Source organism: Oryctolagus cuniculus, chromosome 10, assembly GCF_051225735.1.
Source record: "Oryctolagus cuniculus isolate XC-2025 breed Fujian yellow rabbit chromosome 10, ASM5122573v1, whole genome shotgun sequence".
Lineage (NCBI taxonomy): Eukaryota > Metazoa > Chordata > Mammalia > Lagomorpha > Leporidae > Oryctolagus > Oryctolagus cuniculus.
In genome coordinates, this window is record NC_142876.1 from 52,872,934 (window position 1) to 52,897,617 (window position 24,684).

Below are 24,684 nucleotides of genomic sequence, written 5' to 3' on the forward strand. Positions count from 1 at the left end.
GACAGCAAGCTACGTTAAAGTGTGGCTCCTGCCCCTTACTACTCCTGATAAGTATTCTTGAGAGTAGCAGGTGTATGCCTTAGCATATCTGTAAAGATTTGGGACTTCGAGCCCATACTGTCTGTATTTGAATCCGGGCTTTAGTTCTGACTCCTCCAATTATTGTCCTTGTGGATTCAGGGCAAACTTAGTGAAACTGTCTGGGCCTCAGTCTTCTCATCTGTAAAACAGGACTGATGATAATATTCCTCTCAAGGCTGTTGTGATATTAAATTAATTCATATCTGGAAGCCCTTCGAACAGCAGTGTCTGACCACAGTGAGCTCTGATGGAGTATTAACCAGATTGCTGGTTCTGTGCTCCTGGTTCCCATTTCTTACAGGCGGCAGGTTGAAACAACTTAGGACAACCCTTAAATGTTAAATTTCACAAACATTTTAATGAGGGGGGAAAAAGCCACATCAAAATCAGAGCTTTTATCTTTATCACGAAGTCTTCAGCTTCTATCGCATTTGCCAGTACATCAAAATATTTTTCTACCATCTTGTTCCCCAGATATCAAAGCACAATCCTGGACAAGTCAAAAATGAGCCCAGAGCTCATAAAAGTGCTCTGGAGAAAGACAGGCAGAGCCTGGATCTGGGGGTAAAATTGAACTGTCGCATCAGGGGAAGGGAAGGCAAGAGTGTGGGAACTGAGGACACAGGGCGGAGAGCCTTGATAAGGTACTGCAAGCATTACCAGTATGTTACACCTGTCAGAAAGTCTTCTAAATAGAAAGACTGTCAATGAGAACACCACGGCAAACTCTGTGTGAGAAATAGAAACTTCATGAACCTTCTATATAAACCAGAGACAAGACACTGAGGAAGAAGCTTCCCACTTTTCTATGGGTCCTTTATTTCAGGACTTGGCAAATATAGAGCTTATAAAATCAAGATAACTAAATGAGATTCCTCATTATTGACATACTAATTATACTTGAAAAGCTTAATAAAATGCATTAGCCCTAAGATAAAATCTGACTTCTGATTCTCTTTGGATTTTTAATTCCAGAAATGTTTAAAATTGATTTAAAAAAATTCATAAATAATGTGAATTAACCAGAAACCATCCATACTACTACATATTTATATCAGGTGATGGGAATAGTTTAATGTATGCAGTGATCGTCCACTCACTGGTTTATTAACACATTCCTGTTCATGTCTTTTGCTTAACAGATGAAGGACTGAACCACGAATGCAAACTCTGCAGCCAGACCTTCGACTCCCCTGCCAAACTCCAGTGCCACCTGATAGAGCACAGCTTCGAAGGGATGGGAGGCACCTTCAAGTGTCCAGTCTGCTTTACAGGTAGGAAGTTCATCTCAGAACAGTGCTGGGGGCAGTGTTCTGGCCACATCATGTCTTTCCCACCAAAGCCTACTTCCCACTGCTATGGCCTTTTACAGAAACGGACTTCGGTGCAATTTGGGGGAAGATGTTTGATTTCTGCATATTAGCATTATTGATTGCTACTATTTACAGGCTCAGATGGGCAGGAAGGTTAACTGTCAGGATGAACAAATGGCATTTGAAGTTCTCTCAGAAGTTTGCACTTTTCCATTTGGAAAACGACATCCATGTTGTGTTCACTTTTTTCTCTCGATGTTGAAAGGTTACCGAGGCTAAGGCTGCCTGCACAAAGCTGCTTTTAAATCACAAGGTGTTCAACTCAGAGTGTGGCCATGCTGTCAACGCATGTCTGTTACTTAAGCCTGGAGAATTTTCTGGCATTCTCCCCAAGAAATAAAAAAGACATGGCTAAAATTCTCCCTCAAATTTTTCAAACTAGAAAGTAGATTAGATGAGATATGTGTTTTCTATAAAATTAGATTTTTTTAAAGTAAAAGCTAATATAAATGTTTGCGGCTAAGAAGTAGCTTTTATTAGACGCTTTAGTATTTCAACTGTCAGCAGCAAAACAAAACAAAACAAAATGTCAATCAGAAACAATCATTTGAAGCCCAGGAGGGTTGAACTATGGTCTCACATGTTTCTGGCATTCCCCACAACAATGACCTTTTAGAAAAATCCTTATGTGGCAGGAGGAAAATGCATATACATGGGGGTGAGGTGTCTTTATGAGGTGTGTGAAAATTGCAGATTTGAGACATCTGCGCATAGGTTTAAACTATTTTTTTGCACCTAAATAAAATTATCTTTTAATTACATTTTCCCACTTAAAATTGACTTTGTTTGCAAAGCAGCAAAATTCCAAGCATTGATTGTTTACTTTCTCTGCATTCAGCTGATAGATTTCTGTTAAGCAATAAAATGGAGAGGGGCCCTGTCCATTGTACAGGGAGTACAGTGCTAGCTGAACATGGCGGTCGCTCTGCCTCCCCGGCCCTGTTCGTGCAATAATTCCATCAGTCACAACCTTTCAGTCCTTTGGAACTCTTTTTTATTTATTTCAGATTTTTGTATTTTAAAATATATTGCTTTTTTTTTTTTTTTAACCATCAGTAGCTTATATCCGAAGATCCAACAGGTCAAGAGTCTGGGTCCTTTATAAAAGCTCATAATAAGTCTTCAGAAAGTAGGCCTGGGTCATAGGTCTCCTCCTGATTAAGACTCCCTAGTAAAAACAGTTCTTTCATGTTGTAGCCAGAAGCCTCATAAAATGTATTAAGTTATATGGAGAATAGTTGCAAAGCTGTATAAAAACCCTGTTTCCTTTTGTTGATGTGGATAGAGACAACAATGCATGAATCATGAACAGTCTGCATTTTCTGTGCAGACAGACCTGAATTGTTTCAGTGTGTCTTGAAGTAATTTAGAAATAACAATTTAAAAAAAGAAAACAACCTTCCAATAGAAAGCACATTAGGTGGGAAAGGAAATCTGAGCAGTTTTTAAGGTAATGAGAAATGTGATTAAAATGTATGACTCACCAGAACAATATTCTAATATTTTAGGTTGGCTGGCAATTAGAATAATTTTAATGATTAGAGTGGAGTCAAAGTCGAATGCCAACATCTTTAATAAATCCTTTCCCTGCCTATACAGATTAATATTGTAGATGCAAACTTTTTTAGGTCACAGTGCACCAGGCATCCATCAGAAGTCAGTTCTGCCAACCCAAACACCGCCTCTGGCATATACAATTTAATTATTAATAGTATGTCTCCTAGGTAAACTGTTACACAGTCTTAGGGCCTTGTTTTGTAGTCATTAAAATTGAACATGTTTATATTATTGAAACCCTTGCATTCGGTGTGTAGGCTGAGTTGATCTTAAAGTATCCAAAGAGAATTTACCTGCTGTTCTGTTTCACATTTTTAGACAGTGCCCCAGAGTAGCTGTGGGATATAATTTTTAGCATTAACACATTTAAATAGAGAGCTGTTTGCTAGCTATAACTTTAGGCAAATACAATAAACAGGGTTTTGGCAACTATGATTTCTTAACCTGTGGGTTGCTGAGAAATAGGAGTCATTTCTATGGAGACAGAGCTGTGCATTTGACAATTTTCTGCTTTATTTTTAAAAGAAATTTATGGGGAGCAGGGCCTCCATAAACCTTTACTTTGGAGCTGTTGGGGTTGAATTGGGTGCTCGGCAGAGTGCATCTTAACAAAAGCCAGAGACCCAACCAGGAGCCAGTGCGCCTCCACTCTCGCCGGGTCTCCGGCAGCCAGGTCCACCCAGCAGGTGCGCCCTCTGTGCACCCTTCAGGCTGCTCCATCTGTGCAGGAGGAGTCAATGGCCAAACACACTTCAGAAGCTCAGAAACCCAAGTTCATCATTCTTTCTATCATTTCAGTGTTTGTTCAAGCAAACAAGTTGCAGCAGCACATTTTCTCCGCCCATGGACAAGAAGACAAGATCTATGACTGTACACAATGCCCACAGAAGTTTTTCTTCCAAACAGAGCTGCAGGTAATGTCCTCATGGGGTGTACTGGGATTGAACTCAGTTGCTATTCATACAGGAAACAAGGGCATTTTAAATCTGGATTCACTGTCTCTCTCACCCTGGGCCACCATGATGCTTTGTGTGTACTGGGGCAAAGAGAAAATTAGAGACTGGATTAATAGACACCAAAGTCATTTTGCCTCTGGCTGCTGTCAATCATAAAAAGAACTAGAACAGACCTATAATTGGACCTTCTGACCCAGTGTGATAGACTTAGGGGTCAGGTTTATTGGACTGTGGGATCATTCACCTCGCTTGTCATGCTCATTCTCTCAAGTCTTGTTTTATTCATGTGCTGTTCCCACTGGGCTCCAGGCTGGATGGATGTCCAGGTTATTGTTGTCCTGAGGGGCTTAAAATTGGAAGGTAGAAGGAAAGAGAAGGAAGAGGTTGTACTCATGTCCCATATATATTTCTTCCATTTACTAGAATGGAATAATTATTACTTAACAGTAGCCTTACAATTGAAAATCTGGGTATCCAATGATGTTGGTCATAGCCTTGAGCATCCCACTTGTCAAATGCGAGATCACCCTTGGGCTGTAACTTCTCTGAATCTCAAATTTGAAGAAATAGCAAAGTTCACACTTCAGGGCTGTTGTAAGGTAGAAATGAAATAATAAATAAAGATAAAAAGGATTAAACCCAAAAATTATTCTTGGCAATAGGCTGTTGTTAAGAATAGGATTCAAAGGCTTGGATTCTATTGCAGAAATGTCACTTATTGTCAAAGGAAAATAAGATTTTTCCTATTACTTAATCCGGAAAATGGGTATAGAATCTTAACCTAAATTTTCTGATGGAATGAAGTAAGAGCAACAAGCTTTTTGTTAAATCTTGTTGGTACCAATGAGGGAAAACAGAATGGATGTCAAAATTATTTATTATAAACATTATTATTAACAATAAAGATATAAAGGATAAATTGGAAGTACCATTAATTTTCATGTTGGACCCCTGAAACAGAAGAGGAGCTGAGCTGGTTAATCTGATAGAGGCAAAGCCCACCCACTCCTCAGTGTCCGATAGCAGGGCAGGGGCAGTTTTGTGGCTCCATGGCCTCTGGAGAAGCCATATGTGTACAAATCGTGCATCCAAGTGAGGAATTTGTGGTGTATCATCTGTTATCATTCTACAGGTGAACAGATGAAATGAGAAATATATGCAAAAATAAGTGAATCATTTAGTTGTTGAAGTATGTCATTTCTAAAAATTCTGTCACATCTGTTCACAGACTGAATTTATAAGATGAGCTAGTCAGATTATTGTTTAAAAGTATGTCTCATTAAGATAATCTACATTTCTGTGAAAATATTATATTCTTATTGCAATAGGTGTCAAAGAATAAGTCATTTTTGGCTTGGGGTTTATGAATCTATAAAGGATAAAATCAGTGTGCTTTAGTGATACTGTTAATTAGTGCTTAAACTGCAAAGCAGAATTAAGTAATAATTTAAATCAAAGTTTTAGAGATTCTGTAGAGACAGATGTCTGTATAATGTTCTGGAAAAAAAGATGTTTACAACAGACTTCTGCTTTTGTACTGAGTTAGATTATAACATGGCAGTGCTTTCAGTGTCTTCCATTAAAAGACATAAAGCGGCCGGCGCCGCGGCTCACTAGGCTAATCCTCTGCCTGCGGCGCCGGCACCCTGGGTTCTAGTCCCCGTCAGGGCGCCGGATTCTGTCCCAGTTGCTCCTCTGCCAGTCCAGCTCTCTGCTGTGGCCCGGGAGTGCAGTAGAGGATGGTCCAGGTCCTTGGGCCCTGCACTTGCATGGGAGATCAGGAGGAAGCACCTGGCTCCTGGTTTCAGATCGGCGCAGTGCGCCAGCTGCAACGTGCCAGCTGTAGTGGCCACTTGGGGGGTGAACCAACGGAAAAGGAAGACCTTTCTCTCTCTCTCTCTCTCTCTCTCTCTAACTCTGCCTGTCAAAATAAATAAATAAATAAATAGACTTAACAGCAGTGGTGGGCTGTGCCCATGCAGAGCAGACAGAGCCAGGTCCCTCCTGCAGGGCTCCAGGTTTCTTTGGTATATTTTAGGAAGTCATGGAACATACAGTGTTCACTTTTTTCTATAATTAGTATAAACCAGTGGTTCTAAAACTCTTTCACCTCATGGTGGCTTTGTGTTCTTGGACTTTTTTTAAAGAAAAGACTTATTGATTTGAAAGGCAGAGTTAGAGAGGCAGAGGCAGAGAGAGAAGTCTTCCATCCCCTGGTTCACTCCCCAGATGGCCACCACAGCCGGAGCTGCGCTGATCCAAAGCCAGAAGCCAGGAGCTTCTTCCGGGTCTCCCACGTGGGCCCAAGGATTTGGGCCATCTTGTACAACTTTCCCAGGCCATAACAGAGAGCTGGATGGGAAGTGGAGCAGCCGGGACTTGAACCAGCTACCATATGGGATGCCGGCACTGCAGGTGGTGGCTTTACCCATTACGCCACAGTGCTGGCCCCTCTTAGACATTTTTTGAAACATTTATTTAGTTAGTGAGTTTTATTTGGGAGACAGAGAAAGAGAGATCTCTTATCTGCTGATTTCACTCCCCAAATGCCCATAACAGCTGAGACTGCACCACGATGAGGCCTGGAACTTAGAATTCAATCCAGGTTTCTCACGTGGGTGGCAGGGACCCCACTACCTGAGTTGTCACCTGTTTCCCAGGGTGCTCAATAGCAGTAAGCTGGAATTGGAAATAGAAAGGAGACTTAAGCCCCAGCACTTCCATCGGGGCTATAGATGTCCCACATAGTATCTAGAGAGCTATAACAAATGCCCACCCCTACATGCTTAAAAATTATTGAATACCACAGAGGGCTTTGGTATGTCTTTTACTACATAAAAATATTTTGCATATTAGAAATCAAAACTTAGAAATGCATTAAATGCAGAACTGTACTTCTACATTTGCTATTTGCTGTCAGAGAAATGATACCATTGCATATCATGTTGGCTGTAGACAACTCCATTGTATACTTTCATTTTAAGGAGGGAAGGCTATTATATGTTTTTCTAAAATTTATTAACATGCAATGCTCATACCTATTTATGGGGTACAGTGTGATCATTCAATACATATAGATAATGTATCTGATCAAACTAGGAAAATTCCCATTTCCATCTCATTGTCCTCTCTGTGTTTGGAGCCTTTGAGCTCCTGTTCACCAGTTCTTCCGAAAATACACTAGGCTATTGTGAACTGTTGTCACCTCATTGTGCTGGAGAATCCTAGGACGTGTGCCTCCTCTCTTAACTGTATTTTGGTATCCATTATCCCACCTCTGTCTCCAGAGCTTCCAGTATGAAATTGTAAAGAACATGTATCTAAGATTATTATGAAAATAATTTTGACCTTCTAGAGCTCCTTGAAGTGTCTGAAAGACCACATAGGTCCCTGGGTCCCATTTGGAAAACAGTTGGCATAGAAGTTTTAGCACAAACACACAACTGTCTGTGAGTCTTTGACCTTATGAAGTCAAATATCTCCCAAAACATGTGCACATCACTCATTGAGATGGTGAGCTGGGCCACAGCTAGGCTGTTCCATAAGCCAAAGCTATGAGCATTATTCTTTAGTCTCACAAATCAGAATCATATGTATTTGGTTAGGCGTAAAGGCTCAGGCTTCATCTGTGCCTCATTTCTTAGATAAGAACAATACTTATGGTTAGTATGTAATAATTGCCATGGATATGAGATAAAATATTGAATCTCAGTCAGTATTTCACAACACTCTAAACCGCAGTCATCGGAATATCTGGGTGAGTCTATTTTCTAAAATCCCCAGTGATGGCAGGAGCTACAGTTTTGACACAGTAAGAAAAAATGGATTGCAAGCTAACTTTTCTTTTCCTGGTTTTGAAAATGTTTTTCTCTTTGTGTTCTTAAACTTAGGAGTTTATGGTCCTATGTTTTTGCTTTTACTACTCAAATTACCTTTACAGCAAGGCTTGGAAGATGGCATTAATATAATTTTAAAACATTAGACTATTTCCTGTATAGCAAATAGGGATGGCAAATACACAAAAATCATGACACTGTTCTATGAATTGCTGGGATGAAGGGGAAAGTCAACTGCACTTATGATGACAACAGAAAATAAGATCTGTAACCAAAATAAATAATGGAGTAGTAAAAGAAATTATGTTATCAGCTCCCTGTAGTCCATGCTTTGGTGAATAAAATAAGTATAAATTTTCAACCACTTGAACTTACCTACTTTTTATGTCACTAAAGTTTAGAAGAAAGAACTTTTCATAGACGACCATAAAACTAAATATCCAGGAGCTGAAATTCTGTTAGAGACATTAAAGCATATAAGTTGGCTCTTAGGTCAGAGGGAAAATAATAGGGTTAGCTAAGCATTCCAGACCTAGTAAGCTCGCTACAGAGTATCTTTTAATGGTACAGAAAAAATTTCATGACCATACTAGGTTATTTACATTTCTTTTACTCTTTATACCTAATTTAAAACACAAAAGCAGTATGTGTCTGTGAGTGTGTGTGTGTAGAAGTGCTTTGTGGGGTATAAAGTTTATATGGGGGAGAATGGAGGAGAGAGAGGCAATGATAATGAAAATTGCACTCTGTGTGTGTGTCTGTGTGTAAGAACATGCTATATGTATCTGTGTATGAACATACATGTTTGGTGGTGTGTCACTTGCATTTGCCCACAAAGCTAGTTGCAGTTGAGACAGTTCTTCAGAAATATTCAGGGACCATCCTTTGGGGTCACAGACCACAACTCCTTTTAGCACTAGGCAACAAGAAGCCACTGTTTCGAAGGAACACTCAGTCTAGGACACACCTTTTGCCCATGTGGAAGCTGTGTTCTCCATACAACTCCCCCAGCCTTCCTAACCAACATTCTAAATTCCAGGCCAGATATATGCATCGATAGATACATAGATATAAATATGTAATGGATAATTCTTATCAAGTTATAATGTTTTTCGTTTTAATAGAATTTCCCCCTGTTTTTGCAAGAAAATCTGCGAATCCTTCAAAGGCTGTCTGAGATGCTGGCGGGGTTGGGGGGAGGAGGTGCTTGGAATGAAAGTCCAGTATTTGAACCCAATGAACATTTTATTATTTTAGAAATGAATGAATATGTCCAATGTTTCACATGTTTTCCTAATAGACCTCAAAATCTTTCAGCAGAAATTAAGGAAGCTGCTTTGAGAGAGAATAGTATGGTCCAAGAATAATATCCTACAGTGCATATTTGTATCCAAAGTGGTTTATACAGGTGTGAGCATGTGGTGTGTTTGTAAAAATCCTGGTGAATAGGCCACTTTCTTCCAGTACACTAATTGCTGTTTAATTGGTGCCTCTAGAAAAGCTACAACTGGATGGCAGCGATCAAGTCATCCTCTCCTGGTGTGTCCACATGGAAAGAGCTATTCGGAGCCATGTTGTAAATTTAATGGAGAAGAGGGAACCCCTGGAATGGGGGAAGGTGGATAAGGGAAATGGCCTCAGTGAACCTGGAGGCTCTGGTACATGAATTCCAGAGAACGAAAGGGCATTTTAAGAGTCTTACTCCTCCCCTTCATTGGCATGCGTGCCAAAATACAGGAGTCATTGTGCATCCTGAGGGCTATGCTAAGACTTCAAATATCACTAAAATTTAAATACATCATTGTCTCTCTTGTTTTGATTTTTCTTTTCTGAAGTGACTGTTACACCAAATCACCTGATTTGGGTGTACATTTTTCACATCACAGTTTAACTGATGCTTGCATTTGATGGCCATATTTCAGAAACAAGAATGAATTCCTGGCTATGGGATGGGCCCTGCAGGACAGCAATACTATGCTGAAATGTGGCTGCTGGGTGACTCAATGGGTCACTCACTAACTTTGCTACTGTCCCTGAACTAGCCTTTCAGTCAAGGTCACAGAGATTCATGTCAAAATTATTAAAATACATGTACTAAGACTTTGTTAATCATCAAAATTATAAGAGATACTATAAATAGCTATAGGTATTAGAAGTACTGTTAAAAATACAAATATTCTCTAATTCACCATGGGAGAAAGTGCTATGTGGCATACCAAAAATAATTAGAAATATATTTATAGTCACCTGCAAAAAATAAGGTATCTGTGTATTCATAACTATTATAAGAGGTCCGAGTAATCAATTGTTGTTAGTATTCCAAGAGAAGTGTTTATTCTCCAGCTGGGAGAGCCCTGCAGGAGGCATGTAAGATATTTCTGAAGGATAGGCAAGAGGCAGTCATTGAACTTTTGTCCTCTGGCCCTGTTCCTGCATTCCCAGTATTGACCTAAGTAAGCAAAATCGAGATTCATCATTATTTGGAAATAAAATATCTATCCTAGACATATCAGAATCTTCCTTAGTTCTCTGTTGCATTAACTAGAATGATTTCCCAGTTACTTACACCTTGATATAGTTTCACATTGGCTGTGGTTACCATGTAATAATTCAGATTTTTTTATTTATTTATGTATTCTTATTTGAGGGGCAGAGAGAATGGAGTGAGACAGAGACAAACTGACAGACAGAGCTCCTGTCTGCTGGTTCACTCCTCGAATGCCCCAGAGTGCTGGGACTGGGCCAGACTGAAGCCAGGAGCCACGAGCTCAGTCCAGGTCTCCCAAATGGGTGCAGGGACCCAGTTACTTGAACCATGACCTGATGCCACCTAGGGTCTTCATTAGCAGGAAGAAGCTGACGTTAGAATCAGAGCCCGGGACCAGAACCCAGGCACTCTTTACCTGGTGTCATAACTGCAAGGCCAAACACCTACCCCCCAAATTCTTCAAACATTCATCTTTGTCAAGTGACCAAGGGTCTTTTGTTTTGTTAGAATCTAGCTATAAAACTAAATATTTCTATTTGCTTTCAGAAATGTATTTCAAAAAATGATGACACACTCCCCCCAATAAGGAAGTGTGAAAAGAAAGATTTGGTCTGGTCCCTCCATAAAAGACCAGGCAGGATTTGGGTGTGGTCCGGGGAGGGGCTTGTTTTAGTTTAGTTTGTTTTTGTTTTTTTCCAAGTGAGGTTCGGAAGTCCTCTTGTGTAAACAGGAGGAATGGAAAAGTGCATAGTGTGCGTAGCTGGATGACCGGCCAGCTCACAAAAATGAAGCAGTTGTACCTCCTGCACCTGTCTTCATACAACTTCTCTGATTTTCCAAGTGTTTCATTTTTATTTCTGACAGAACTTAGAATTTCTTCAATTATCTTCATCCAAGCTATACACTTCAAAACCCACTCGCCTCCTGTCCTGCTGTCTTCCCCTGCGGAAGTATTTGCCCATCGCCGATTCTAGACCTGCCCATCCGGCTTCTGTGATGATCACACTTAGATCGGCCAGGCCTCTGTGCGTCTCCTGTTCGTGGAACTGAAATCTCAGCCCCCAGGCACATCACAGAGACTCCGGGATTTGTAGGAGTCTACATGATGTCAAATATGCATGTGGTTCTAGAACTGGTCCATTTTGTACGTTGCCTCATTTCTTTGCTTGGTGAGCCTGCGGAGGCTTTGGAAGTAAATTGGTACTACAGCAACTTCCACTTAATTTGCTCAGTGGTTAAATTGATCTATCGCTTTTATTTGATGGAATCTCCAGGAACTGAAAACTTTGCATTGACTTATTGATTGGTGCTATGTTTTCACCATTAGTTTTGATCACTTTCAGCTGTTAATATTGGATAATTCAATCAGGATTGATTGGCCTCCCTATTGGAGACAGAAAGTTAATCACATAGGCCACAGAAGTAAGGCACGGCTAACATCACCTCAGTTTAACTTATATTCTCTCTCTGTCTCTGTCTTTCTGCGTCTCTGTCTCCCCATGCCCTACCACCATCCATGCAGTAGCGATAAAACTAGGGTTTTTCTTGAGCCAAGAAAGGAATCTGCAATTTTATAGCATTCATAATGCAACTAAAGGTGAGGTCGTTTTATTTTGCTTTTTAATAAAACTCCGTGTAGAAGTTAAGCAAGCATACAGAAAGACAAGCATGATTGTCACAATGAACTCATTTGGGCTAAATGAGCAAATGCATTTTCAATTACCCGTTTTGTACCAATAAACGCCTAATCTGCATGTGCATGCTTGGAGGCGCAACCTGGGCTCACCTTTTCCTAAATCTGGCCCTCACGGCTTCGCCATGTGTCCTGGTAGTCAAATTTTCCAGGATCGAGCCATGAATCTGACTGAAGTAAAGGCAACATAGGTAATTGCAGTCGGCTCAGACCACTTTATTTGCATTTGAATCGTTGCTACAGCCCCCCAGGTCAGTTTTTAAAAATTCTCCACCCATTAATTCCTTGATGGTTCCTGTCGGTGACTGGTTGGTGCCATTAAAAGAAGGAGCACCTCCTCTTCATTCTAGGACTCGCGCCCTCCTCCAGCAGCCCTGTTGTTCGGAGCTGCCATTACATTCTTTTCTGTCTGGCCCAGAGCTGACGACAGATGGCCGTCTGCGAACTGCCATCAGTGCGACTTTATGGGGCATCCAGCGAGGGTGCACTGAGGAGCGCTGCGGCCAGCTCTGCACCCCTCCCTCCCCGCCTCCTGGAAATGCTCATCACCTCTGCCACAGTCTGCTTTGGCTGGGCTTTGCTGGCCCTGCCAGCCTCCGCCTCGTCAAGACAGCCTACTGCCACAGCCTCCAGCAAGGGGCGGCCACGGGCACAGCTATCTTGTAAAGAGATCCTTTGGAGAGAGCTGGAAACCCAAATTTCTAGAATGTTCTACAATTCCAAGAGGCACGTGGAATCCCTAGTGTGTTCTTATGCTGGAGATTGGCTCCACCCGTGGGTTACTTTCCTCCTCCCGAACTCCCAGACCATATGCCAAGAGCCAGACCCTTTGTGTTTGCAAACTTCTGACTGTCGGAAAGCCTCACTTCCGAATCTGATTGTTGGGACAGTTAGGGTAAGAGAGATGGCAGTCATGGACTCCATCGCGGAGTCCCCGGCAATGAGCAAAAAAGTCAGCCCGGCATCTTCTCGATCGGCAGGGGTGGCGATGCTTTGGACGGCCATGTGAAATGAGCTGTGGTTGTGCATTTGGAGCAAGATGGATAGGCTGCTCTTGATCGAGTTTGCTAAGGCAAGGCAGCTTCAGAGCCAAACGTGTATTTTAAGAGGAATTCACATTTGTATCCTTTATTGTTATATTTGCAGCACATCTACAGCTCGTAACAGGCTCTGCCCTGCAGCTATGAAGGAGTAAGTTCCCCTTATTGGAGAGAGAGAGCAGTGTTCTGTGAAAGCCCGCAATGTGGCGGGCGAGATGAATAGTGCTTAAAAGCAGTGCTCGCGGTGCTGTCATTTAGAACAGCAACTCCGAGGCTTTAAACGAGAGTGAAAGGCAGACTAAACGGGTCCTTTTTAAAAGTGGTGAAAATTTCAACTGCCTAAAATAACAAGGCTCCTCCATTGATAACTTCATTGAATGAGTGAGCAGGGAAATAACCGGGCAGGAACTGCACTCCCGAAGGAGGGGAAAGTTTGCGCAAGTGAGCCTTTCTCCTGGGGAGCCCGAGACAGGGAGGTGGCATCTTCCCTGGGCGGCCCCCGCCTGCATGCGGCAGCGAGATCCTCTCCCGCTGGAAGCCCGGATCACCCCTAAAGGGTTTCCTTTCTTCCAGTGCCAGAACTTCATTTCAGAATTGTCTGACAGCACCGGGCACATCTGCTAAGGCTCGTGTACCTCGCAGACACAGAAAAGGCTACTGTGATACCATTAAATACGGGCGGTGAGCTGTGCTGTGCTGTGAGTTTATAAGGGTGAAAGGTGATTGTGCAGGAACAGGGAACAGTATATTTGCTGTGAGACAGGCACCAAGCCCTCACTCCCATCCTCAGTTATAATTCATGACAGCACTGGTGGGAGCCCTTCTCCCTGTGTGGAGTTAATGCATCTCCGCTGAAGCCTGCTGGGAGCACCCTGTGGCCCCCCACCATCTGTGCGCTCACTCACCAATTCTCTCTCTCTCTCTGTCTCTGTCTCTCCCCCCCCCCTTTCTTTTCACTGAGATCTCTCAGTGTTGATATTGTCAGATTGCTACTGGTCGGTAAAGGTGTCTTTCCATGATAGGGCTGTCGTTTAACTAAGGTTAGAGCTGGCAGGAACACATCACAGCCCCGTGTAATGTCTCATTTAGTATAACGTCGATTGGAATACAGAGGCACCAATTGCCTTCAACCCATCTCTGACTCACAGCTGGGATTTGCTGCCAGTCACCAATTAGTTAGAGGTGCCCATGCCCTGAGCGTGGTGGGAGGCCAAAGACGCACATGCAGGGTGCGTGGCAACAAAAGTCAGTCCCGCTCTGCACTGGAGTTCCGTGCCCAGGAACTGCAACCTGCAGGTGGACCAGGGTCCTGAAAAATGTTTGCCTACTCTGTCCACCAACGCGGGCAGCCAGTGGCTCTGGCTGTCGTGCGCTGCCTTCTGCCCCCCGAAATCTGAGAAGCAGAGCTGGTTGCTTCAAGACTCTGCAAGCCTCAGTGCAGAATTTCACCCAAAAACAGCCGTGCTGGTTTGCAGGGCATAAACCACATGCTGCAGCGGAAGGAACAGAGCTGGTGCGACCCCTCTTAGCCCAGAGCCCACCCAAGCCCACAGAAATGGGTCGTTTGCTCCCTCGACGTCCTGCCCTGTGTGATCGCTTCCTGCTCGTCGGCTGCCCCCACCGCTCCCACCTTCTGCTGGGAGCCCAGGGGGCAGTGGGACTCTCAGGAAGGTGTGTTTCCACGAAAGCTGAAGCCGTGCCTTGTGTGGTGGCTGAATCGAGATGAATTTGCAACGTGTTATATATAATAAGTGCGCTTAACATAGTCCGTTGTTAGTACTCCCTTTAAAAGATAAATCAAAGCCAGTCCTGCAACGCCGGCGTAGGAATTTAACAGATGTGATGCCATGGGGGACCTACTGTGTTATAAACTGCAGAAATGGCCTTTTTATGCCTCACACTCGGGCTAATTCCAAAGAGGCTTCAGAACCTCCGCGGCGAGGTGAGAGGTCGCGCATGAAGACAGTGGCACCCACGCGTAATGCAGCCTTGTGTGTAATTGGTGCACAGCCTCGCTCTGATGTCTGGGCGGTACCGGCGCCGTCACCTCGCGCTTCCTCCCAAGGAAAAGTAGGGCAGGAATGGCCGCGCGCGCACCGGCCAGGCTTTCTTGGGTGAAAGATCACTTTGAGATGACACAGCTGAGTAGTCAGCCTGAAATCCTGGTTGGTATTTTATTAATTTTGCACCAAGATAAATCCTGAAATTCTGACAAACTCCATGACAGGTGAAATTCCTTCTTGCAGAAGCTGCGCAGCAAGAGGCTGCTCATTTCGTTCTGTTCCGAGGCAGGCAACAGGAGGGCAGCTTTATAATCAGCCCTCAAAGGACCCCCAGCCGCCCCAGAGTCTCGGGCTGATTGAATAACTCCTGGGCCTCTTCCCCTAGGCCTCCATCAGCGGGGGTCCTGTGGAAAGCAATCTCCCGCAGACTGGCACTGAAGTGAGCTTTAAACCACCATTTTCTGCTCTCCAGAGGAGCCTGGAGTACTAAAAGATAGATGGACTGCAGATATTTTATGAGAAACTGTCAGAAGAAGAGCAGAGTAAATGTTTTTTTTTTCTTCTTCTTTGAGTCACACACTACATCACTGTTGAATTTCTCCTGGCGTCTTTTACATTTAAAGTAAGAAATTAATTGGTTGCTAACCTTTAATCCCCCCCTCCCTCTGCTTTGTTGTCTTCCTCTCCACCCTCTCTTTTTTTTTCTTACATATTCACACAGAGGCCCTTTGCTTAACCACAGTTGCAGAAAATCAGTACCATTTGCAATGAAATATTTATAATGACAGAATGAAAAATTGGATTCATTTTCTGGACCGTAGCCGAACAGTCTGCAAGTTTGTGCAGCATTGTTTAGCATCCCTCATTCCTCCCTTTCGTTGGAGTCTTCCACGAAAACAGCACGGGGACGCTGACCTAGGTGTTGGAAGGCTGCCTACCAACGCGCGTGCAGCCCCACCTCTGCACTTCAAAAGGAAAAGTAGCAGAGGAAAGAGTGGATTTGTCCTGGGGAGGCTGTCTAGGGGCCGGGCGGACCTGACCCATAACAAGGTAGAGAGCATGCGGTCTCAGTCCAGAGGAAGACAGTGCTGGGAGAAGTTGGTAAGGAATACAGGAGCGGGCCAGGCCTGCACTGGCATCAGCGCGCAGGCAGCATGCCCTGGCGTCCAGGGATAGGTTTCTGAGGGCAGTGGGAAGGCAGAGCTGAGATGTGGAGACATGTGGCGACTGTCATAGCTCACCTGCTCTCCCCACCTCCCCGTGGTGTTTGCTGCTGCACCAGCCGTCCTTTGCACGTGCCCCTCCTAGTCAGAGCCGCTTTCTTGCTAACCAGGGTTGATTTATGCATTTTTTAAGAGAGATAAGAGACAGAAGCATTTCGCTAAGATGGTGCAGCGTTGTGCTCCGCACAAGCCCAAGCCCATCTCACAAGCGCAAAACCCACAGCAACACGGTTGTTCTGACAGGGGGACCAGGCTGCACCTGCAGCAGGATGCCTGGGCGGTAGATCTCCATCTACCAAATACCCTTCTCTCCCCACTCCCACTCCCACTCCCACTCCGCAGCCAGGCCCAGGGAGCCTGCCCCCAATAGGGGATTACGCCCCTACTAAGGGGGCTTCCCCAGGCGGCCGCCGTCCCAGGCCTTTCTGTTAACCTTGGGTTTGTCCCCCTTGTGGAACGCTGGGTTTAATTAGTGTTGTTGTATATTGTAGTGTCATTGTATGTTTGGTTTTTCCAAAGCAAAAACAGTTCTAGTCAATCCAAGCATGACTAAAAATGGTCTTAAATTCAGATCCTTAAAGTTTCATTCACTGAATTTGCATCGTGCAGCACCAGCTTCACAAGATCAGTAATCCATATTTTATTATATAGTAAAGGCTGCCTGTAATTGAATTAGCTCATTCAGTCCATCTGATTAGCCCTGTGTTACTCATGGAGAGGAAAAAGAGCACAAACTTCACGTTCATCAGTAGATTGTGTTCTTTGGATGCAAAGGAGCCGCTGCTATAAACCAATTGTGTGCGGATAATAGAGAACCTGTCTCGGGATTTATTTATCTTAGGAACAACAGGAGATCCATCACACCGCATGTTTTTCAGTGAGAACTTTGATTCCCACATCTCTTGTGTCTGTCTGTCCTCAGCCAGCCTGACTGGAATTGCCTCCAACAGGCCTCTCTTCTGGGCAGCAGTGAGAATCCCATTGCAAAACACCCCAAAACCATTTATAGACACCTGTTACTCGCCCTCAGGCCATTTCTTCTCATCTCTCCACAAATTGCCATGTTCAAGGTCTTTGACCGCTCACTCTGTCCTCCTGGAAGCAAAGCTGCAGCCCCAGTGTGTACTTGGGTGGTGAGAAACACAGAACAAGCATTCGCCGTCGGGCTCTCTCAAGTCCAACTTGTGTGTGACGCAGCCTTTCCCAGAGACTCGGTGTTTTTATCCAGGCTGCTAGACTCATCGTTTCACTGCAGTCCAGAAGAAATGACTTGGAGAAATACACTGACAGTTCAGCTTGAAGTGATGTGTGTTTTGACACACACCGCATTGTAGCTTAGGAAGCCAGCCTGAAGTCGTGTTACTGTAGCATGTCTGTGATTCAGAAGCCGCCTGCAAAGAGTGTTGCTGTAGACTGGGACCAAAACGGTTCTCCAAGACGGGGCATGGACTCTGCAGACTGTTTGCACTCAGCCCTCCTTACGGCTTGCTTTCCTGAGTGCCAAGATCAAGAGGGGAAAAAAAATTTGCCATTAGTTTTTCAACGACTTAAGTGAGTCTGATATATTATGCAAGTAAATGGGCACTGCTCCAGCGGTGTTCAGAATCCATGTCCTTTGCAGACTAGGAGAGGAGCGCTGAATGGTGTGCATTTATGGCCTGCCAGGTGGATATGCGCGTGCGACGTGCTTGCTGAGCGGCTCCGAGTGCTGCTCTGTGTTAGCGAGCAGGCCCCAGGCTTTGGTGGCAGAGAGTTGTACGGCGAGCCACGTGCTCCAAAAGAGAAGCCCCACAGTGCAGACTTGATTTCAGTATTGGAGCAAACAACTCTCTGGGAGTATTCTTCTTCCTCTTGTCCAGCCCCTTCTGTGTTGTGGCTGGTTTGTGTTTGTGTTTGAAGTACCAGGCGGTTTAATGAAGTTATTCTTTTATAAATTTTGCAACACTGAAGCAAGCGCGAGGGCTTTAAATTAGAATAAGTGCCACTTCTGTGTGGCAGGTTCCTCCGAGGACTGATTAGAATGAGGCCCCCCGTCGCTGGACCCTTTTATGCGTGGCAGTGTGGCCCTGTGGACTTGTTTACAGTTCACCTTCGAATCTGCATGTGTGTGCACCGTGCCTGCTGCCCAGCCCTCTGTTCATGGGGACTGTCTTTCTTCCAAGATCATGTTAAATACTTCACTTTAAAGAGGAATTTTTAAAATTATATTGCTTTATCATAATGAATCAAAATTAACATGGAGTAGCAAATTATATAAGGATGTGAGGGTTATAGATTACTCTCACCATAGCTACCGCACATCTTTGTCTGGGGGAATTAAAGGGCTGGCTTTCCAGGAGTTCTGGGTACCATGAGGGGTGAGGAAATGGTCCCACCGAGACGAGGAAGCGAAGCCGGAAAAGATGCCCAGGAGGTGAGAGGCAGGGGGTTTCACACGGGGGCTTCTGAAGCAAGTAGAAGCACTTCTTGGCAGAGCGGCGAGCGGGGCAGCCGTGCCATCTGTATATCTGCAGCGTTCCAAGAGGAGATGGTGGACCAGAGACAGTGCTGCTGTGTCTTAGGACAGGGTTCAGGAGAGAATGAGAACTACACTGAGCATTCTCATTCCTCTGGGTGCCTCTGGGAGCTCGCTGATAAACAAGGGTGATTTGGGGAGACAGGAGGCCTGGGGATTGTTACAGAAAATGGGCAGCTGAAACTTTGCACAGCACACAAAAACAGCCAGAGAAAGCAGACAGAAAAGTGGACAAGCAAGGGAAAATAATGTATCATACTTGAGTGTAAAATTTGTCCTCCTTTCTGCAACCAGACAGAATCAGGCCTATGAAACATTTACTTTTTTTTTTTAAGATTTATGTATTTATTTGAAAGGCGGAGTTACAGAAAGGCAGAGGCAGAGAGAGAGAGAGAGAGAGAAAAGAGAGAGAGAGTCTTCTGTTTGTTAGTTCACTCCCCAGATGACCGGAATGGCTGGAGCTGTGCCGAACTGAAGCCAGGAGCTACTTCTGGGTCTCCCATGCAGGCGCAGGGGCCCAAGGATGTGGGCCATCTTCCACTGCTTTCCCAGGCCACAAAGGATAGCTGGATTGGAAGTGGAGCAGCCAAGACTTGAACTAGCATCCATATGGGATGCTGGCACTGCAGGCAGTGGCTTTATTCGCTACACCAGAGTGCCAGCCCCAGTATTTACGTTTTGAAAGAGCTTTCTTAAAATTTAAAACAAGAGCTACTTAGGGCTTTGTCAAATTGTGTTCCCCATGGAGGACTGTGTTCCCCAGGGACAGAAAGAACGAGGGTAAACACCAGGGTCTTGACCTGCTGGACACATGCATGTATACAACTCTGTTCTGCTCCATGCAACACACACTGTCTTGCTTAGGCATGAAAATCTCAAGATGTGGCTTGTACTTTATAGGGTTTAATTATGTAAATCCATATGTTGTGTGTGTCCTTCCACGGTTTCATTTTTATGTATGTTTACTGAAACAAATGTCCTAGTACACAAGCATTTTGTTGCTTATGGTGGAGAAAGATGTTTTCTGTTACTCTTAATGATTTACAGCATGTTTGACTTACCCTCAATGTGCATTTTTACCTCCTAGAGAGTGTGGTAGTGTTTTTAATAAAGGAAATAATGCACTACAAGGAAGTGGTGCTTCTTTTGCCCCTTGCCCATGTTCAACAAAATATTTTTCATAATTACTGGAATTTGGGTAAAGGGAATCCTTGTCCCATCCAGTGGAGATGCAGAGTCTTGGTTCCCTCCTTCTTTCCAGAAAGGTTACCCTTGGAATATAAATTACAGCGCCCTGTGCTTCTCCCATGCTAATCAGATGACCTTTTGAATCTAGTGGACCAGAGTTTAAATCCTAAGCCTGCCAGTCAGTTTTTAAATCAATGCCCCACTCCAAAATCTTTCAGTACATAACTAGGTTTCAATGGATTTCATACATGGAAGTGAAGTAAGTAATGCTGGTGGAAAAATTGTCAACCGATGGCCAACCATCCCAATCTATTTGCAAGATCTTGGGTTGAGTGTTGGGACTATGGTTAATTTCACATGCTAAATCCTCTCAACAACCTTCCGGGATTCAAAATGCAAGAGAAAGGGGAGGAGCAGGAAATTTGTAATGTTTGGGAGAGGACATTTCTGAGTAATTATCAATGTAAGCTCCCATTATTTGCTGCTAATTACTACACAAGACTGTTAAATAATTAGCAGAAGTTTGTTTAATTGCACTTGACTGGGAAAAGGATGCCCGAATATGGCTTCAGCATCAGGAGTCAGTGTGTGCACCCCAGAGCCTGGCAGACAAGAAATTTGTATTCGCCCAAGATGAACACATTACAGCGTCAGACAAGCCTTCTTTTTTGCCTCCCCCTTCCTTCCACCGATTTATTTACCTTTAAGGTATCTAAAATTAGAGCACGAAGAAGGGGCACTGTTAGTGGATGTAAAATTGGAAGGAGGTCATTCTTAACCTTGTTTACAGATGTTCGAGTTTAGAAAGCGCCAGTGTGATAAATTAAACATTACAGGGGAAAAATTAAAGCTTAGCAACAACTGGCGCACGGACACATCTGTCTGTGCAGCACTGACTTAATCCCTGAATATCTTATTAGACAGTGTTGCCTATCAAAGCCTTCTACGCCACAATACGCTGGGACCCCGCATCTCCTGAATCTGAGCAGAATCTTTATGTCCTGGCTTCCTTGTCACTTTTGCTGCCTCTGTATCATTTCATTTAAATTTTCTTTGGGCTCTTTGCATGTAAACAGGGAGCTCAATGCTTTGTTTTCTTTTAAGAAAAATAAGCTTTGTGCCATTCTGCTTTTTTAAGCTTCTTCATCCAATTCAGCACTATTTTCTTCCCCTCACAAGGTAGTATATGCTATTGTCAGTCCAAAGAGGATAATTTTCAAGCCTGTCAGGTATGCAAAACAGATGGGGTCAGCTCACAACTGAAATTTCACCACTGTTTTCAAGTTCTTCGTGGGAAATAGAATTGTTGTGTAGGTAATAGTTCCCGTATATAACCCTGTAGTAGGATTTGTCTCTGTGAAGTAGATGGAAGAAGAGACTTAATTTTTCCATAATGTTTGTCAAAATACTAGTTCTACATTAGCAACCTGGACATTGCATTATTTAAACAATTAGTTTTTGCTCAGGCTTCTGAAGACTCACATTAGATGAAGGCTTGGCTAGTTAGTTGAATATTCTGGCCACCGTGGGCCTTTCCAGATCAGTTTGCTATTGTAAACAACAACAGCAACAAAGCAGAACGTGGAGAAAATGGCTCTTTCTGAACAGGCTGCCCACCCTTCTGCACAGCTCGGATGGATCTTCAGCCCCACCGGAGGCTTCAGCTCCTAGGCAGTCTCTGGGACCCTCAGCTTTGCTGATTCTCTTCTCCCTGTTCACTTCCATTCTGCCTCTGCATTGCTCTAGCTCAGCCAGAGGTGACTTCTCTGATAATTCAGCCCACAAGTGAAGGGCCCTTGTTCCATGTCCCGCAAAAGCACACCCTGTTCTCTCGGTGGATGGTGCCAGCTGTGGCGGTGAGCATCCTTCCACTCTGCAGCCAGCCCAGGGATTAGAACCCAGGTACCAGCACTGTCCTACCTTTGTCATGCTGGAGGTTGGCTTAGCTGAGCTAGACATAAGACCTTGAAAGTTGGCTTAAACTTTCTAGGGCTTAGTTTCCTCATCAATGCAATGAGATATTGGATGAGGTGCTGCTGGGGCACCCCTGGTCCTGAAGCCAAGTCTTGGTTTCCCTGCTGTGTTACTTGGGGGTGGAGTTGCACCTGCCCTTGAATCTAGACCAGCAAATCGAGTAGGGTGGCTGCATAATTCTTTTTTTTTTTTTTTTTTTTTTTGACAGGCAGAGTGGACAGTGAGAGAGAGAGAGAAAAAGGTCTTCCTTTACCGTTGGTTCACCCTCCAATGGCCTCCGCGGCCAGTGTGCTGCGGCCTGCGCACCGCGCTGATCCGATGGCAGGAGCCAGGTACTTATCCTGGTCTCCCATGGGGTGCAGGGCCCAAGTACTTGGGCCATCCTCCACTGCACTCCCAGGCCATAGCAGAGAGCTGGCCTGGAAGAGGGGCAACTGGGACAGAATCCGGTGTGCAGACCGGGACTAGAACCTGGTGTGCCAGCGGCAGAGGATTAACCTATTGAGCCGTGGTGCTGGCCTGGCTGCATAATTCTTTCCCTTTTTTTTTTTTTTTTTTTTTTTTTTTAGAAGAGAGGGGCCCTGGACACACCTTGTCCCAGGCTTTTTTTTATTTATTTATTTATTTATTTATTTATTTATTTATTTATTTATTGACAGAGTGGACAGTGAGAGAGAGAGAGGCAGAGAGAAAGGTCTTCCTTTTCCATTGGTTCAGCCCCCAATGGCCACTGCGGCCGGTGCGCTGCAGCCGGCACACCACGCTGATTCGAAGCCAGGAGCCAGGTGCTTCTCCTGGTCTTCCATGCAGGTGCAGGGCCCAAGGACCTGGGCCATCCTCCACTGCACTCCCGGGCCACAGCAGAGAGCTGGCCTGGAAGAGGGGCAACCGGGACAGAATCCAGTGCCCCGACCAGGACTGGAACCTGGGGTGCCGGCGCTGCAGGCGGAGGATTAGCCTAGTGAGCCGCAGCGCCGGCCACCATCATTCTTTCAAATGGCAGTTGTCCCCATACCCGAAGTACTAATTTCCAGAGCTTAATATTTGGGTCCTTTCATACACTGTTAGATTATAAACATTCCTGATGCAGCAGTTACTGCCATGAAAATGCCCTGCTTTTGTTCCCCTGTGGCACATGCAGGTCTTAGTGCATCTAAAGGAGTGAACGTTTCTCGACTCAGTGCTTCCCATGATGCCATTTATTCCATAGCACAGAGAATCCTGCCATAATGTTGGGACAACTTCCCACTTTTACCCATTGACTACCTTTGAAAATGTCACGTAATACAATAGCATGTGGCATATGTGTGTCCTTTTGCCATGTGTTTGTTTTAAGTTAGAGAAGATACCTCTTTGAATGAAGACTAAGTGGTAAACCCAAGCATGGCATGGCACCCTGAAAGTGTTTTCAGTGCAAAGTAAATTCAAAGCAACTATGTGTCTCTCCTACCCCCTCCTGTTTGTGAACTTGATCTCTAATTATCTCGGTAAACCTATTAGTAATAAGACAGGTCAATAACAAGACCTCCTGGTTCACCCCCCTCAACACTGCATGGGCCAGCATCCCTGCTTCTCCTGTGGCTCACTTCCTCCCTGCCCACAACTTCAGATCCTTTTGGTGCAGAACTTTCCATGTTGCCAAGCTTTCATTTATTCAAACGTGGAAGGCGGTTGTCCTCGATGGAGAGTGATACGTAGCCATGTCTGGGAACACTTTTGGTCATCACCGTCGGGAGTGCCACTGGTGTGTGGTCCACAGAGGCCAGAGAGACAGCCCGACCTCCTACAGTGCCCAGAAGAGCCTCCCAGGACCAAGAACCAACCAGCCCCAAAGGTCAGGAGTGCTGAGGCTAGGAAACTCTGCCCTGAGGGAGACCCCAAGGCTCCCTGGCCTTCTAGGATTTATTTAGCTTTTGGCTTCTCCCTAGAACCCAGCAGGTGAATGACTTGTGTTTTGCGTAATGACTGGGAGATCATTTACTGGATTGTTTTGGATGTAGTTGGGATAAGAAAGAGCTTTATGCTGTGGCCCCATGGCCCAGATTTCTGAACAGAATCTCACGGACATGCCAATGTCCACATGCTTCAGAGGTGTCTTGGATCCCCCTTTGCTGGGTTATTTAGCATAAATGTCCAGGGAGCAAGAACAACAAAATGCCCTTCAGTGAGGTTGATTAGAATATGAACTTGTTTCCTAAGGGAGGAGTGATGGAAACGTCATTGCCAGAATCATTTAAAACTGGCCTGGAGTGTAAACTTTATAAAACAGCTCTGTTCCTGCAGGGGAACAAACTAAATAACCTAATAGTCCTTTTCCGTCTTGAATATCTTGTATTTTCCTGATCACTTCTGATGATGCCGTTTCACCTTTTGCTTTAATATAGCTTAGTGTCACCCAGAAATGCTTTGAGATGTCAGCCCAAGCCCATGTGAACTGTTAAATGTCAAAAGAAAATGCATCAGTGTCTCTGTACGTTGCTGGTGATGACATTACCATATGAAAAAATAAAAAGGGAAATTCTGACAGTGCAAACATGATCATGAATGCAACATCCATGGCATTAAGGAGAGGGGCAAGAGCACATCATGACAGCCGGTTTTGGAAATGCCATTGCTGTGTCATAATAAAAGAGTAGAATCTCATTCTAGCAAATTCTACAAATGTAAAAATTGTGAGTCAATATCCCTGCTATGAAAAATCCACCACACATAATTCTTCTGTATTCTTACTCCATGTTGGGAAAATATTATATACCA

The 24,684-nt window shown here is 44.3% G+C and overlaps 1 protein-coding gene across 7 annotated transcripts in view; it reads left to right on the plus strand.

Moving 5' to 3' along the window:
• ZNF521 (zinc finger protein 521) overlaps positions 1-24,684 on the plus strand; it is a 296,551-nt gene that overhangs the window by 263,204 nt on the left and 8,663 nt on the right. For all 7 annotated transcript variants that reach the window (XM_017344089.4, XM_008261154.5, XM_070050372.2 and 4 more), the window contains 2 exons: positions 1,224-1,355; positions 3,810-3,925. In XM_017344089.4, coding sequence (XP_017199578.3) covers positions 1,224-1,355; positions 3,810-3,925 — 248 coding nt within the window. The remainder of the gene's footprint in view (positions 1-1,223; positions 1,356-3,809; positions 3,926-24,684) is intronic.